Source organism: Caloenas nicobarica, chromosome Z (genome assembly GCF_036013445.1).
Source record: "Caloenas nicobarica isolate bCalNic1 chromosome Z, bCalNic1.hap1, whole genome shotgun sequence".
Taxonomy (NCBI): Eukaryota; Metazoa; Chordata; class Aves; order Columbiformes; family Columbidae; genus Caloenas; species Caloenas nicobarica.
In genome coordinates this window covers 92,316,575-92,331,376 of record NC_088284.1, presented here as the reverse complement: position 1 = coordinate 92,331,376, position 14,802 = coordinate 92,316,575, and the positions used below count along the sequence as shown (strand labels likewise).

The 14,802-nt window shown below is 41.3% G+C and overlaps 1 protein-coding gene across 1 annotated transcript in view; it reads right to left on the bottom strand.

The window, feature by feature from the left end:
* TGFBR3 (transforming growth factor beta receptor 3) overlaps window positions 1–14,802 on the bottom strand; it is a 119,276-nt gene that overhangs the window by 69,659 nt on the left and 34,815 nt on the right. The window contains exon 3 of the mRNA XM_065656064.1: window positions 1,120–1,304. Within this exon, the coding sequence (XP_065512136.1) occupies window positions 1,120–1,304 (185 nt within the window). The remainder of the gene's footprint in view (window positions 1–1,119; window positions 1,305–14,802) is intronic.

Genomic DNA, 14,802 nt, shown 5'->3' with positions numbered 1-14,802 from the left:
CAACAAGATGCCTACTGAAAAAATAGTAAATAACTTTTTTGTCATACACTAGACATTTCAGTGTAAATACAGAAAATGAACAAAACAGCTGAAGTTTCATGGATGCATACAATACACATTGAGCTGAACACACTACAAACCCAACAAGGCTGCTATTGAAGTCAGCAGAAAGACTTTGATTATGGCCAAGAGTATCCGCCTTTATTTAAATCACTATAAAAGACTCCACTTAAAATTTCTTTCAGCACAGATTTAGACCCTCTTTTTCTCAGCTTCCGCCTGCTAGATCATCATCTTTGTTCTTTCATTACAAATTCTGCTCGTTGTGTACATGCACACTGCTCTCACAGGACGTGGTGCTAAGGATTTGTGTGTGTAATACTGTAAGAACACGAACTAAGCAGCTCAGCTGTCATGGCATGCAATGTTTTCTTTTCACTTTGGCATTCTGTTTTGATGTGTTTTGAGAGTAAACAACAGTACTGCACAACTTAACATCAAAAATTTTTTTCTTGCGCTGTTGCTTTCAGAGAAGCTAGAGTTCTTGCCAGTCCCTCCGAGTACAACGTACATAAATAAGTAATTGGAACTGTATTTAAGTACTACCATAGTCAGCAACACTCGCTTTCGGTACAGCAGTCCCATGTGCCTCCTCCCCGGGCCCTCTGCCCCCCAGTGAAGCATTAAGGATGTATTACAGAGGTAAAAGAATCTGAACTTAAATATTTGTTTATAGCGGTCATGGCAGGGATCCAAAGGTATTCACGTTAATTTACAACACATTTAGGTAAACGATCTGCTTTTGAAGGCAGTCAATTCTGTAAGGCCTCTGGTAGATCCAAATCTGTTTCTTATTTCCTTTGCCCACCCCACCACCCTTTTTAAGTGTACTTCGTGGTTGTGAAAGATGATGGAGAGAGTGGCTGGGTATGGAAGCGGTTTACCCATATGACACACAAAGCATAGGTGGACAGTATCCATGCAAACTGCACGCGCTTCTTTGTAGTCATTCTGGTCACAATTCAGAAACAACTTTATTCAGCAAATTAACGTAGAACATTCCCATTTGCAGACGCACTTGTAGCCAGGGATCTGGACAAAAAGTAATTTCCCCTTTACCTCTCTTTCATGATTGCCAAGACCCTCGTCGGGGTTTCTGAGGTTGAGGACGTGCACCTCCTGCGGCAGGCCGGTCGTGCCTCGGCTGGCGCAGCCGGATAACACTGTAAAACTCTCCAGTAAGGCATGGACGGGATGTGAATTGTTAACAGGCGATAAAACACATTCACTCCTGGGCACAGGACCTGCAGAGGAAGACACATAATGCACATCATTTGGAGAAAACCGCAATACATAGATTATACCTGTCAAATATTAATAACAATCATCCTTTTGGTCACAAAACCCACAGTAACACAAGCAGAGGCTTCATGTTCATCATCCCCAAAATGAAGACATTTATTTCCGTTGCCCTTTTAAGTTCTCTTGAATATACTAACTCGTTTGTTCGTTTCCCTCTGAAAGTCCAAATTGAAAGTATGAATTCCAAAATTGAAAGTAGTCTTGTCTTTACCAGGGAGGAAACCAAGGATAAAAGCGGGAAAAAAAAGCCAAAAAAGACCCCAAAGGAGAACAAACAAAGCAGCGATAGTGGTAGGAAGAATTGGTTCATCTTAGATGTGACTTATTTGTTTATGTCAAATATTGTTACGTCCAAACACTGAAAAACGCAATCATGTACATATCACAATAAAAAGTTAATCTCTAGTATAAAGTAATTACATCAGGAAGGATTTGGGCGAGTTGGATTTGTTGCTTTTGGAGCAGTGCTGATTTATAGTGAACGTCGTTCAAATACATTGTACAAAACAGCAGGGATCTGTCACGTGATAAAATGAAATGTTTGTTTACTGAGTCTATTTTGTGTCTGACAGCAATTATCTACACTGATAACAGATATCTAGTCCAAAACAGAGTGTACGCCCTTTCAAATAATCACCACAGCATGATGTAGTGCCATACTCTTATATAGTACGTGAGACACTGTGATGTGACATAGCAAGATAGCGCAAAAGCTGAAGCATACAGTGGAGTTTACATTTAAACTATATCTCAGGAAACTAAAGCAAGACAAATATTTATGAAAAGCAATGCTGCTTTTCCAAAACGGCTCAAGCCCACCCCTGACAGTAACGGATACAGTATGTTTTTGATTCAGAAGGTCACAGGAGAACGTCAATTGACTTAACCCCTAATTTGCACCAAAGTCACTCAGATGAGATTTAGACTCACATAACCAGTCAGTTCAGAGGCTGCAAGGCATAAAAGGGAAATCTAAGACAGAAGCATGATTTTTTTTTTTTCCCAGATAGTGTACATCTGCAATTGAAGTAAAATGCTTCTTTCAAAAAAAGTTCAAACTGAAAGAAAATCCTCAGCTGACTAAACGGCAGAGCTGTCAGGTTTTGTGAAGTCTACATTCAGCCGTTGTAGCACTAGAGATCATTTGACTTCGGTTTACACACATAGTTAATTATATCAGCACTGACCTACACTTTGCTAGTTAAAAAGACAGTTCACTCGAGGTACAATTAGCAGCTGGCCATTTAGTAGTCAGGAGAGTCCATCTCAAAACAGACCTGATCTGGGAAAAGCAAAGCCCGTGAGCACAGGGAGATTTCTGCAGCGCCCCAGGCCACACGTGCCCTGTCCTGCCAAACGGGCGGCTCCAGAAACCCGCCGGTGCGTAGTGCATGTCCTGCCAGCTCCCACAGAACGGGGATATTTGTTAAAGGCAACGCTCAAGGCATAAATTATGCATGCCTGTGCTTGGGGTACAGAGCATAAACAAACTTTCTGCTGCTATATGAGGAGCTTGGTATTAGCACTGACCACCAGCTTGGAGGATTTGAGGTTTATCTGGGTTTTTTAAATTCCTTTTTAAGAATACACATACAAAACGGACCAGTCCAATCAATGGCACTCAGTTTAAAAAAAGTCACTATGAAAGAGATGCCTTTCTTAACGGTTGAAGAAATATTTAGAATTTGTAACAATAACACAACCAGCAGAGAGGCATAATTTTCCTGATGTACAAGTGCAGATCAGAGAATCTACTAATCAATTAGCCCAGCCACCGATGTGTAAGTCCTGCAGCAGACAGTGTTATACAACCTCCACAAAAAGCATTTCTAAACTCCACGAGCATTTTTTGGGCTGGGGAACAAACAGAGCCAAGGAAGGCTTGTTCATGGAGTTGTTTCTTGCTGGTCAGATCGCAGTTGACATTTGTTAAGATGCTTCTATCATAACACACACATGAATAACAAGGTACAAGACTCGGAACAAGACAGAAACAGAGTTGCTGACAAAAACATGTACTTTCCTCAGCAAGGGTTCAGGAGAAAAAGCTAATACCTTCCTCTCAGTGGACAGATTCCCTTGTAAATGCCTATTCCATGCAGTAGATCCTCACCTCCAGCCTTCACCTGGTCTTTGTTCTCCTCTAATCTGGCAAATTGTACAGAAGACATCTGGATTTTTCCCTTCACTTCCTACAAGGACTGGTCCACGTGAAGAAGACGGTGGCTGGTACGTTCAGGCTGTCTGTAACCGCCTCCCTCGCCAGCACCCCAAGTGCACATGAAGAAAGCCCTTCTTTCAAGGCCTTCTGTTCTGTTCGACATGCAAGACGGAAACGCTCCTGGTGGGAGCAGTTCACATCCTGAATAACCCTGTGCAGCGGAGCTTATCTGCGCGGCGAAGGGCAGACGGAGGCATGCCCGCTCTGCCCGCGCCCGTCCAGCCGGACACGGGCCAGGTCTCCTGCACGAACCCCGCCACACTGCTGGCAGCGAGCCCAAGCGCCCGTACCAGTCTTAAGCAGGGCTTCTTAAGCAGGGCTTATGGCATAGGCCTGCTCTTACACCAGTGCAGCTGCATGGCATCCAGACACACACCTTCCTATGACACTACTCATCAGATTGTTTGTCACCTCCACACCGCCTACTTGCAATTGAAAGTCAACATGAGACGGCAGCCTCATCCTGCCTGGGCTTTGCTGCTCTGCCACGCGCACACGCCAGGATCGGGCTCTGCCGCCTTCCCGCTCCTGCCCCATACCCCGTTCCTGCCGCCCTCATCGCGACACCCGCATCCTGCCAAAACACGCTGTCGTCACTGCTTAAGGGCCAGTTCATCCAATTAACGCATCAAGACCGCCTCATCAGCTCCAAACACATCCAGGTACTCTCTCGCATCTCATCGCATCCGACTGGCACTTAAAGAGTCAAAAGTATTTTCCAGTTGATATATCCTAGTGCAGCTACAAGCCTTCAGTCCCGTCTCTGCCAAGAAGCCGAGTGAGCGCGCACAGCCATCCCTGGGCCTTTGTTTAACTTCAGACCGTGTATCCGTTTAACCTTGTTAGCAAATCCTGCCTCTTACCACAATCAAATTTTAGTTGCTTAATGCCTTTTGAAGATGGAAAGCAGTTTTATAAGAACCACTTATTACATATGTGTTTTACGATGGCAAATGTTTAGTGAATTTAGAATTCTAGAGAATCATTCAGTATTGAATTATTTTCCACTTCCAATTAATAAGAATATTGTAAAGGAAATCTTAATGTACACCCAACCTTGTTGGATACTAACATCTGGAACATATTCAACACAATTTCAACATTCTTGTTTCCCGTATCATCCATGCTACTAATGAGTAACATGTGTTCTGCTGTAAGAAAGTAGCAGAAATGGGAGTAAGACACTAAAGGGGATAATACAACAACCCAAGACCAGCCCATAACTGTGATGGACTTTATTCAAATAGTACAGGCTAATATACTTTCTGTTGTATTTCCATGGAGATTTCTATAGTGTTGTCAGCTGAAAAGTGTTACCAGCTCCTGCAAATTGCATGAATCTGTGCTGGGGGCTCCACAGCACACCAGCACAGTTCCTGTACGCCACGCGAGAGGATACGAGCTCCACCAATGGGATATAACACTCCTCAGAAGAAGGACGGATTTATTCTAATTGATTTTTGAGTGAGGGAATGACACAAATCTAGTCATTATACACTAAGACAAAAAATTCAAAATCCAGACTTGAGGAACACCAGGGATCTCTGTGCTGTCAGGTACAAAGTAATATAAATTAGTGCAGATCCTGATGGAATTCATCACTTCATTTGATGAAAAGCAAGTCTTAGAGGAGGCTAACTATCCAAGCAGAGGTTTCAGTATGCCCAAATGACAGACTTTCACAGAAGTTCTTTTGGAAAAGGTTAATTTAAGGGCATTTTTTTACATCAGCTAGTGACAATGACAACTGGAACAAGAAGGAAGAAAAGAGACAGGATCCTCAAAACCTACTTTTGAATGACAACATGGTTCTGTAAAAACACGAGGAGGGGAAGCCATTTTCTCTTGAACTGAAAAGTTTAAGATTCACTGTGGAGCACTTGAGCAGACTTAGTAATAACTTCTTCCTATAACCTTCACCGCTCATTTCTAAAGATACAAGTGCATGGGTGAAGGGCCACTGTTCCACAGGGAGTAATTGTTACCACCTACACAACCTTCTTCTCGTAAAGGCTTTCTCACTGAGGGAAGCATTTATACCAAAAAATTATACTCAAGGATCGAGGCAAATAATCTACAGAGAGAAGTGATGCCTGTCAAAGAGAAGATATAAGTCATGACTACTTATTGGTATGGGTAGCTCTGTAACAACAACTACTAAATTAATTCCTGCAAACTCCTCCACAGAAGAGCACCTGGGAAGTCAAATTCCTGCCGATTCAAACAACGTAGTGGATAATGGACAACCTCCACCATCAATACAAAGAGCAGCTTTTACTACAGATGACCATGAAAAATAGGTTCATATTCCTAAGCAAGCACTTAAGTAAGACATCCCTCTCGGGATCAGTCAGCTCTGGCAAGCAGCCTTAAGTTCTGAGAGATGGAAAAGACAAGAAGAGATGGTAGGAAATATCACAGCTGCACCGTGATGAGAGGCAGTGGCACAGAGGAAACTGCAGTGTTTCTCCTCATGGAAAGGAGAAGCATTTCCACCACGATCACCATCAACAAGGAGCTGGACTGTCCAAGACTCTTCCTGAATTCCACGACTTTCCTCTCTGAATAAGTGTGATCACCATAAGAGATGCAGGGAGAAAAGCAAGATATTGAAAGGAAGATTTGTACATTGGACCTTCACACTGGCCAACAGGAAGATGAAAGTAGAAGATTACTGTCCAAAGCATTTTATATTGGTATAAATCTACTGCTGGTTCATTTTAGTGTCTTCTAGACTATTTGGCTGGGGAGGAGAGCTTTATGGTTTTCTTGTTCTATACAGCTCATGGCAGCAGTTCCAACTCTGATGAAATACAGCAGATGTAACGCAGAAAGATAACTGCTGCTAATCTGCCATGACTTTGGTTAGGAAGAGGAAAAAATATTCAACAGCAAACAAAATGTTGGTGTGTCTCAATATCACTTTTCTGCCTTAGTACATAGTCAAATGCATGGGAGTAACAACAATTGCAGATTTGTTCTGACAAAAAAAAAAAAAAGGCAATACGTGGATACTTTAATATTTAAGGAATATTTTGAAGTGTAGGTTGGTTTTTTTTTTCCAGTTAGTTTTTATTTACACTGTGCACCTAATAATTTAACTTTAATTTTCAAAAAACTAGCAGTTACAATAGGGTATGCTTAATATTGCAATAAAAGCTTTGATATGTTAGAGGGCTGGGGAATGAGAGAAAAAGAAATAAGCTTGCAGTACTAAGTAAATTTTGTTCTAATTTAGATATTCTCACTTCTTTGTCATTTTACATGTTTACCCAATACCAGAAAAAAAAATTTGGTATTTTTATAGTATGTCCCAACACTTACATATGTAGTTATTTTACTATTGCTTTTACGTATTAGGTCTTACAAGCCTTTCCTCATGCAACTATGAACTGTGCTGAAATGCAGCAGGTATCTCCCTTCAATGAGAGTTATTTAACATAAACTAGGAATTCCCCAGGAAAAGTATTTTATAAGTTCTTAAAAGCTCACATTTTCCACATTTGTTGAATAACTCTGATGAGAGTTTGTGCAACCACTGCACCATAACCACTGGCCGATATCAATGAATTTAGAGCAGATTGTACTTCAGCAGAAGGAACAGCAGATCCCTTGTGAACTGCAACCAAAGTAGGACTGAAATTGAGTAAATGTTTATGAAAGCCCTCGAATGCATTTTAGGGCTCCAGCAGAAATGGATAGAAGGAGCAAAAAAGGCCACGGGAAAATGATATGCACAGAAAATCAAGCGAGGGGCATACAAAAAAAGAGAAACATTGTACTGAAAACACAAGCACAGCATAGCTGTTTGCACACAAGGCTGGGTAATTTTCTCTTCATATCCTTAATTTTCAGGGAGTTCCTTTACCGCCACATCTAGCTGAGGCTTCCTGTCAGCAAGAAAAGAGTATTTTTCATGGTGGAACTGCTTTTGAGTGAAATACCATAGGAGGGAGGGGGGAGAGGTTTAAAATTACAGGGGAAAAGATTCATGGACATGGGCTGATTTTGGCTATTTTGGGGAAAAAAAAAAAAATCTCAGACCCCACATGTATGTATTTTTAATGAGTGAGTTATAAAACTTAAACTGAGAAAAAGAAAAATATATCTTCCAGGAATATTCAGTATAGATGACAAGATTAGCTTGTAGGAGGAATTAAAACATACAAGCTGTACTAACTAAAAATGTGCTTATGCAAAAACACAGCAGAGGTTCCCCATTCCAGTGCTCAAAGCCCACTAATCTTCAGCAGCTCTACCTCATGACACCATCCCTGCTCCTTCCCCCTTTCTCCAAGGAAAAAGCCCTATCCTCTGGAACTTCACATTAACCCACATACGTCACTTTTACACTGCTCTCTACTGTTAATGCTCTGTGCAGTCAGACCCTTGCTCTATGTGCTCTCAATCCCCAGCTATCAAGCCCCAATTAATTCCAGTTCCCTATCATCATCCTCAACTCTGCCCAGACCTATTTCACTTATCAGCCAAACCACATAGATGTTTCAACATATAGGAGATAACACTTAATCTGCAATGTATTTTGGTCCTCTATTTTCTGCAGTCTTTCTAGACATTTCTGTTATGCGCAGTAAAGTCTGCCTAGCATTTCCTGCCTGCCCACCAGGAACCATTCAGACCCACAGATGACATGCCCCATACCTTTTTTGGGTTGCTATTTTGTTTGGTACAAATACCTGATGCTGGCTCTCCTTCCAAGCAAAATGATTTTTTTTATTCTGCTGTGGAGGATGTGTTGCACAAGATATCCATTCCCACTGCTCCTGGCTACTAGTAAAAACACAAGGTTTATTTCATCTGGTTAGCAGAGATGATCTAACCTCAAGTGTTACCTGTGCAGATCTCTCATGTTTTTTTCCATGAGGGAAAAAATTCAAATTATATTTTGAAAACAGAAATGCTTTCTTCTACTTTCTTAAAAATAAGCTTCTACTGATGTTTTGTCCTTACCAGGATGTGAAATTGATGCAAGTTCAACTGGAAAAGTTAACCATCAAATAAAACTCAACTTCTGTAGCAATGTACTGCTGCCTAAAAGCAACATCAGTCAGTATCTTGTTTAACAAAAGAAGCTCCAGCTGTCTTGTTTAGACACCTACTAAGCTAATTAAACAGAAAAGGCAATGAATGAAAAACCCGCTTGCTTTAACATCCGCTGAGCACAACTTTAAGACATTGCTACGCATGAGGCATAATCTCAGAAAACAAACATCTGTACCTGGAAAACAAAGAAGTCTTTCAAAGCAGATGTACCGCACCACAGAGCCGCATTTTATGTAACCTCTGCTGCACTTCTTTCTGACCAGCACTGCCAGAGCCCGACCTTCTCTTGAGGTTTGCAGCGAAACACTGCGCACAGGAACTCTTCCCTAGTATTTTTCCCTGTCTAAACGCCCACACTCATCCATACATACTGTCTCTCTCTCTCTCCCCATCCCTTCTCTCAAGTGAGTATTTGGAAAACACTCTGCTAACATAAGAGCATCTTTTTAATCTGTATAAACAGAACAGCATCAATGTGTTGACTTTCATTTAAATAAAGCCAGAAAGCACAACTTCTGCTTTCCGTGCCAAAGAACTGAAAACAAAGGAGTCCACCAATGTTTTAGAAAGGGTTGCTGAGTTTTTCCCATTGTTATCCTCAAGTAGTAGAAAACAGACAAGTCTCCAGCAACTGGTCTAAAATCCAAATGTAGGGGATCCTCTTGCACAAATCTCAGATCCCATGGAGCACCTGTCCTTTTTTAAACAGTTGCCAACATTATTCAAATTGAGGGCTTCCTCCTCCAGACATGGCTGTATTTCAGAAATACCCGACTTCCATCACAAATTTTTATCAAGACTGTAAAAGATACAGAATTATTTCAGATAACAAGCAGTGCCTGAAATGCAAGTAAACTCTATGCCTTAACAGCCTTAATGGAAGAATTAAATCTAACATTCAGTCTTCATCAATGTTAATGGATGAAATTGTCTTCAGCACCATGAATGTACAAAGAAATGAACAAACACAAACTATTTCTAACATTCCTTGTCCATTATTCCAAACAACATTCAAACTTTTTGTTGTGAAAGTCTCTTTTCCCCAGAGATAGTCCATAAATTGTCTCAGATTTATCCCTCTTTACGGTAGAAAGGATAGGAAGTTGCATGGAAACAATGAATGGAAGTGCACTTTTTATCAGACAACGACAGGAAGCATTCTGCTTGGTTTACATGAGAGCTCCGTACTGGGGCCAAAAGGAAAAAAAAAAAAAAGCCTATAAAAATTAAATGCCTGCTTAGAGCAAAAATAACAAAAACAGGTTTCAAAACCGTTGTATTTTTAATAAATCAGTATTGGAACTCCACAAACCATCCTACCCACAGTACTGCTGTTACTGTATGAGTAAATTAAAGACGACAGGGAAGGAAATTCCAGACTTCATAAAAATCCGTTTCAGGAGGCAAAGAGAGAGAGCCATACTTATTCTCATGCTCAGTTGCACAGGAATTCATGCATCATCAAAAAGCAGGCAGAAAAACATGCATGTAAACATAGAGCAGACTTCAGCAGTCTACGCTTATCTAAGAAAACAAGTCTTCCGAGCCCCTCTCTCAGCAAAATGCTACCTCTTTAAATTGCAAATGTGCACGTCAGTCCATTGTATGCTCATGAGTGCTCCTGAAAGGGCTGCTACAAGTTTTAATGGTTTTCGAACCAATGCAGGAACTGTTGGTATCCCACCTCAGGCAGCACCGATAAACGTACATAAAGGTACCAAAATACACAGTAATAGGAAGATTATAGCACATATTCACTACACTGGGAACAGGGGTAGGATTTTTGGTTTAGGCGGACTTCGTCATTGTTGTTGTTCACTTTTTTGTCTGTCTTGTGTTTTTGGGTTTTGTTTGTTTGTTTTGTTTTCTTTCCTAAAGTTTAGTTCAGAATGATTTAAAAATTTTAAAAAATCCTATGGCAGTTTTTCAGAAACAGAAGCAGCTGTCACATGCTTATTCCCACTGACTTCCATTTGGAGCTACACACGCAGCCATTTTTTGCCCAGCAATCCAAGGTGCTACATTGGTTGTCCAAGGGGCACCACCAGGCAATGAGAAGAGTTTATATCCAAAGTCTCATCTGACTGCTTATGAGAGCAACCTCAAGATCAGGAGAGATGTACACACCAACCACAAATTTGATAGCTACTCTTCCAATTTAGAAAATTTTATAGTAGCTGTTACTGAAACTGTAACTCCACAAAGACTTCTAAACTATTACAGCATTACAGACTTATACAAAGCACTAACAGATTTTCCTTTCATTCATAACATTAGCATCATTTTTGATAGGTCATCCAAGTTCCAAAGTAAATATGTAGGCAAAGTTTTCCTTTTTATTTCATATCTTTTATTTGCTTCCTTTTCTTCACATACACAGACACACTGAACTTACAGGGACTCTGTCTGTGCCTTTTCTTCTCTATGTATTCCTTTCCACAACTCTCCTAAACTTCCCTGTCATTTGTTTTCTATCCAACCTTTATTATTCCATTAAATAGTTCCTACAGAGTCCATTCGGCTTCACCAGCACTTGTCATTCACTACACCTGCATACAAAGGGCTCTTCTTTCAGTAAAGCGTCTTCCTTTTATCTTACAATTGGATTATTGGGAGGTCATACTTTGGTCTTCAAACAGGAAACAGTGAATTCTGGATGTTGGTGCATATGGATACATGCACATCTGGAGAGAAGGAGGTGATTTCCTTTCAAAGATACCTTCTTTTTGACAGCCACAGAGATGTGGAGTACCAGACAGAGCAGCTTTCAGCTCAACGGCAACTTGTGTGTCATCTTCTGCTTTAACTTCGTCACCACCCCCAGCCCTTCTGTGCTGCCGTATAGGTGCTTCACTCGAGCATGAAATGTTATGAGCCTTCCCCTCCCTAATCTCAGCTAGCGCATCAGGAACACCACTTTATACTAAAAAAGGGAACATCTGCTCAGTGCTGAATGTCAGGAAGATCTGATAAACATGCCAGTGGCCGCAGAGTTGGAATGAGAGCAGCGGCTTTGAAACACATGATTGGCAAGCTCCCAGCCAGACCGCGATGTGTTGGGACTGCCTTTCCCACCTCCGCAGGTGTGAACAGATTGAAAATGCTCATCAGTGGATGGGGCCCTTCCTAAAATGAAGAAATGTTGCTCTGTAACTCGGGCTTCGAGCTGCGGCAGTTGGCATCTGCTCGCCCCAGCCCCATCAAACGCAGTGGACCTCAGAAGCAGCAAAAGCCAACAGGTAGAAAACAGGCTGGGGGGAAGACGTCTCCATAGCTGAAAGAGTACCACCCCTTTCCTAATTAAAAATAACAAGATTACAAGTTCAGCTGAAGGCTGAATTCCTGTAAATGACCCTTTAAGGATGAGTTCACTATCACTAAACATCTCACTGTACAAACCTTGAAAACTGACCCCTGTCAAGTGCTTAAGCAAAATAAATCTTCCCTCCTCAAAACACTTAAAGTTTCAGTCCAGTCTTGAAAAATGTAAAGAAAAAAAAAAAAAAAAGGCAAAACCTACTGTACTCTTCTCCAGCCCCCACTCAGTTAACCAACTGTGCTCAGTCTCTGTTGTAGGATCAACAAAGAAATCAGTTCTGGAATATAGCCTGCTACAGGTTTTCAGACTGGTGAATTTTATTATCTGGTTTGTTTTTAACTAGGAAGGACTCTGTGCCCAAAATGGTTCAAGGTGCTGTTCGTAAAGGAGAGGAGGAAACATGAGGCCAGCCCCAGTGCTGAGGAATGCTTAAAAAGTCCTTGCTCTGCCCTGAACTCAAGGACGGCACCCCCTGCGGCAAGGGAACTGTGCCCACACTCCCCTCTTCAAAAGCCAGAAAGCTGACTGCTGGCAAAGGTTTTTCCAGGTTCATCAAGGTACCGCAGACAAGTTGGCTGGACCAGGCTGGTGCTAGAGATGGCTCAAGCCAGAGCTGAATCCCACCGAGGGCAATCAACACAACACAGCAGTGGTCCTACAACTGTGGTCCATGGGCCACTGGTGGCCCAGCTGCTTGTAAGTGGTCTGCAGAATCACATTTTCATTATACCAAATTCAATGAAAACATCTGATGGATAAGGTGCATGGTGGTCCTTGTAAAATCCTGAGGGTTGACTACACATAGATATTGCTGCGGAAGAAAAAAAACCCCACACTTCTGAGCCGTTATTAGCAGAAGTCAATCAGAACAGCCTTCAGTCAGCACCAGCAATAACAAAGTTTCACCAAGTAAGCAAAGACAAAATATTTGGCACATTCGGTGTTAAGCAAAGGGACAGAAATTAGCACAATGTCTAGCAGTCCATGGACAGCCCAAATACGGCGCATCACGCCTGTCATCAAGTTTTCAATAATGTAACTTGAAAAATTTTTACTTGAGTACCTGTCCTCCTGCTTTTTATTTAAACACAAGATGATCACCCAAAGTGACTCTTTATTCTGGCTCAAATTTTCCCCTTGATTTCATTAAAAGTTATAGTACACCAAAAATTTTTAAAATAAATTAATAAAATAAAACAGGAAAAATTTGGGGAGCAAAGAAAATACATGCAGATACATTCTAGAGTAACATGAGAAGCTGACTTAATGTAGACTTTTAGAAGCATTTATCTTTACTGCCTCCACATCTGTCAATTATTCCTCAAAAATCTCTCCAATGGTGACGTTTTTGTTTAAAAGAATAAAAAAACCCTTTATCATGCTAGCTTTCAGTCTCCTTGGTAAAGATATACATTATACTATAAATCCCACAGAGACCTGATTATTTTAAGCCAAATAATAAGCTTATATAATATGTTAATACAGATCCACAGGCATCTATGTTTTATAAACAGTGTCAAGTGACATCTTTCAGAAGACGACAAAAGAGAGTTTTCTAAAGTCCATATGCTAGGATCTTCAAAACATTACTTAAAATACTTATTAGCAAATATTCAATTCCATGCTGTGTGATAAGGTCAGCTACAAAATAACTTAAACCCTCAAGACAGGCAAATAGTTGCAAAAATAAAAAAGCAAGACCTACCGAAACTTGCAGCTGCATTTTCTGTTTGAGACAGAAGCATCATTACAGCAGAGATACAAACTGTCTTTAAGTTTTCATGGTAACAAGCCTTTCCCATGCAGTTTACCATTTTGAGCTAATCCCCATAGTCATCATTTTTAGGCAATCTGAGCACAGTCAGCGTTGGCTGACTGTAACCATGATGGCTCATGAAGTTCAACAAAACCATGAATATTCCTAAAGCCAGCAACCAGCAGGGACTTGGCTCGGTGTATTCAAATCCATGAAAAAAAAACCCACCAAAAACAAATATAAGAAAACCTCTCAAAAGAGGCCCCTCACACAACTTGAGTAGTGAATCGGGGAATTCAGTTTTTGTACATGCTGAAAAAATTACAATCTCCCTCCTTTATATTTGCTCTCAATTTGTACTTGAGACCATGGCGTGGACTCAAATGAACAAGTCCCTCATGGGACAGCAGGTCTGACAGACCTATACATACACAGCTAATTCTACAGGCAGAGGAAGGAAAAAAAAAACCAAACCAACCACTGAAACCTCACACTGCAGGTTTACGAGATAGGATGAATCATCCAACATCTCACCACAGCCAAAACCAGGGTGTCTCATTCCCTCCACTGCTCTTCTCCTTTGCACCAACACTTCCCAGCTACCTTATGCCTATTTTGTTGCTCATCAAACCTGCCTTCCCCAGCAACTGATTCAGCTCACTAACATGACGGGAAACTAATGCAGCAATAAAGAGACTAAGCAGGTTTCCACAGGTCTTCGGTGCGCCGAATGGCAGGGAGGAAGGCCTGAGGAGCATCAGCCTGGTTCCCACGCAGGGCAGTGGGGGAACCTGTCCCCACTGTGGGCAGCGGGGAACCATCAGACTTCATTGTGCTCATGAAACCACTGACTGAATGCAAAAAGACCTTCCTAGAAAGAGATACTGCTGATTTTAGAAAATGTGCTGACTGTGCAAATGCATTTTCCTTCTAGTCTATGATCAGCACAACAGTGACACAAACTACCACTTTCAAAAGCCCCTCATGCATTTTCGCTTTGACTAAACCTTTCCACAGTGGAGAGCAATAATAATCACAGCTTAGCAACTGCTCTGATTACCAAAAAGGCTTTGTGCAATG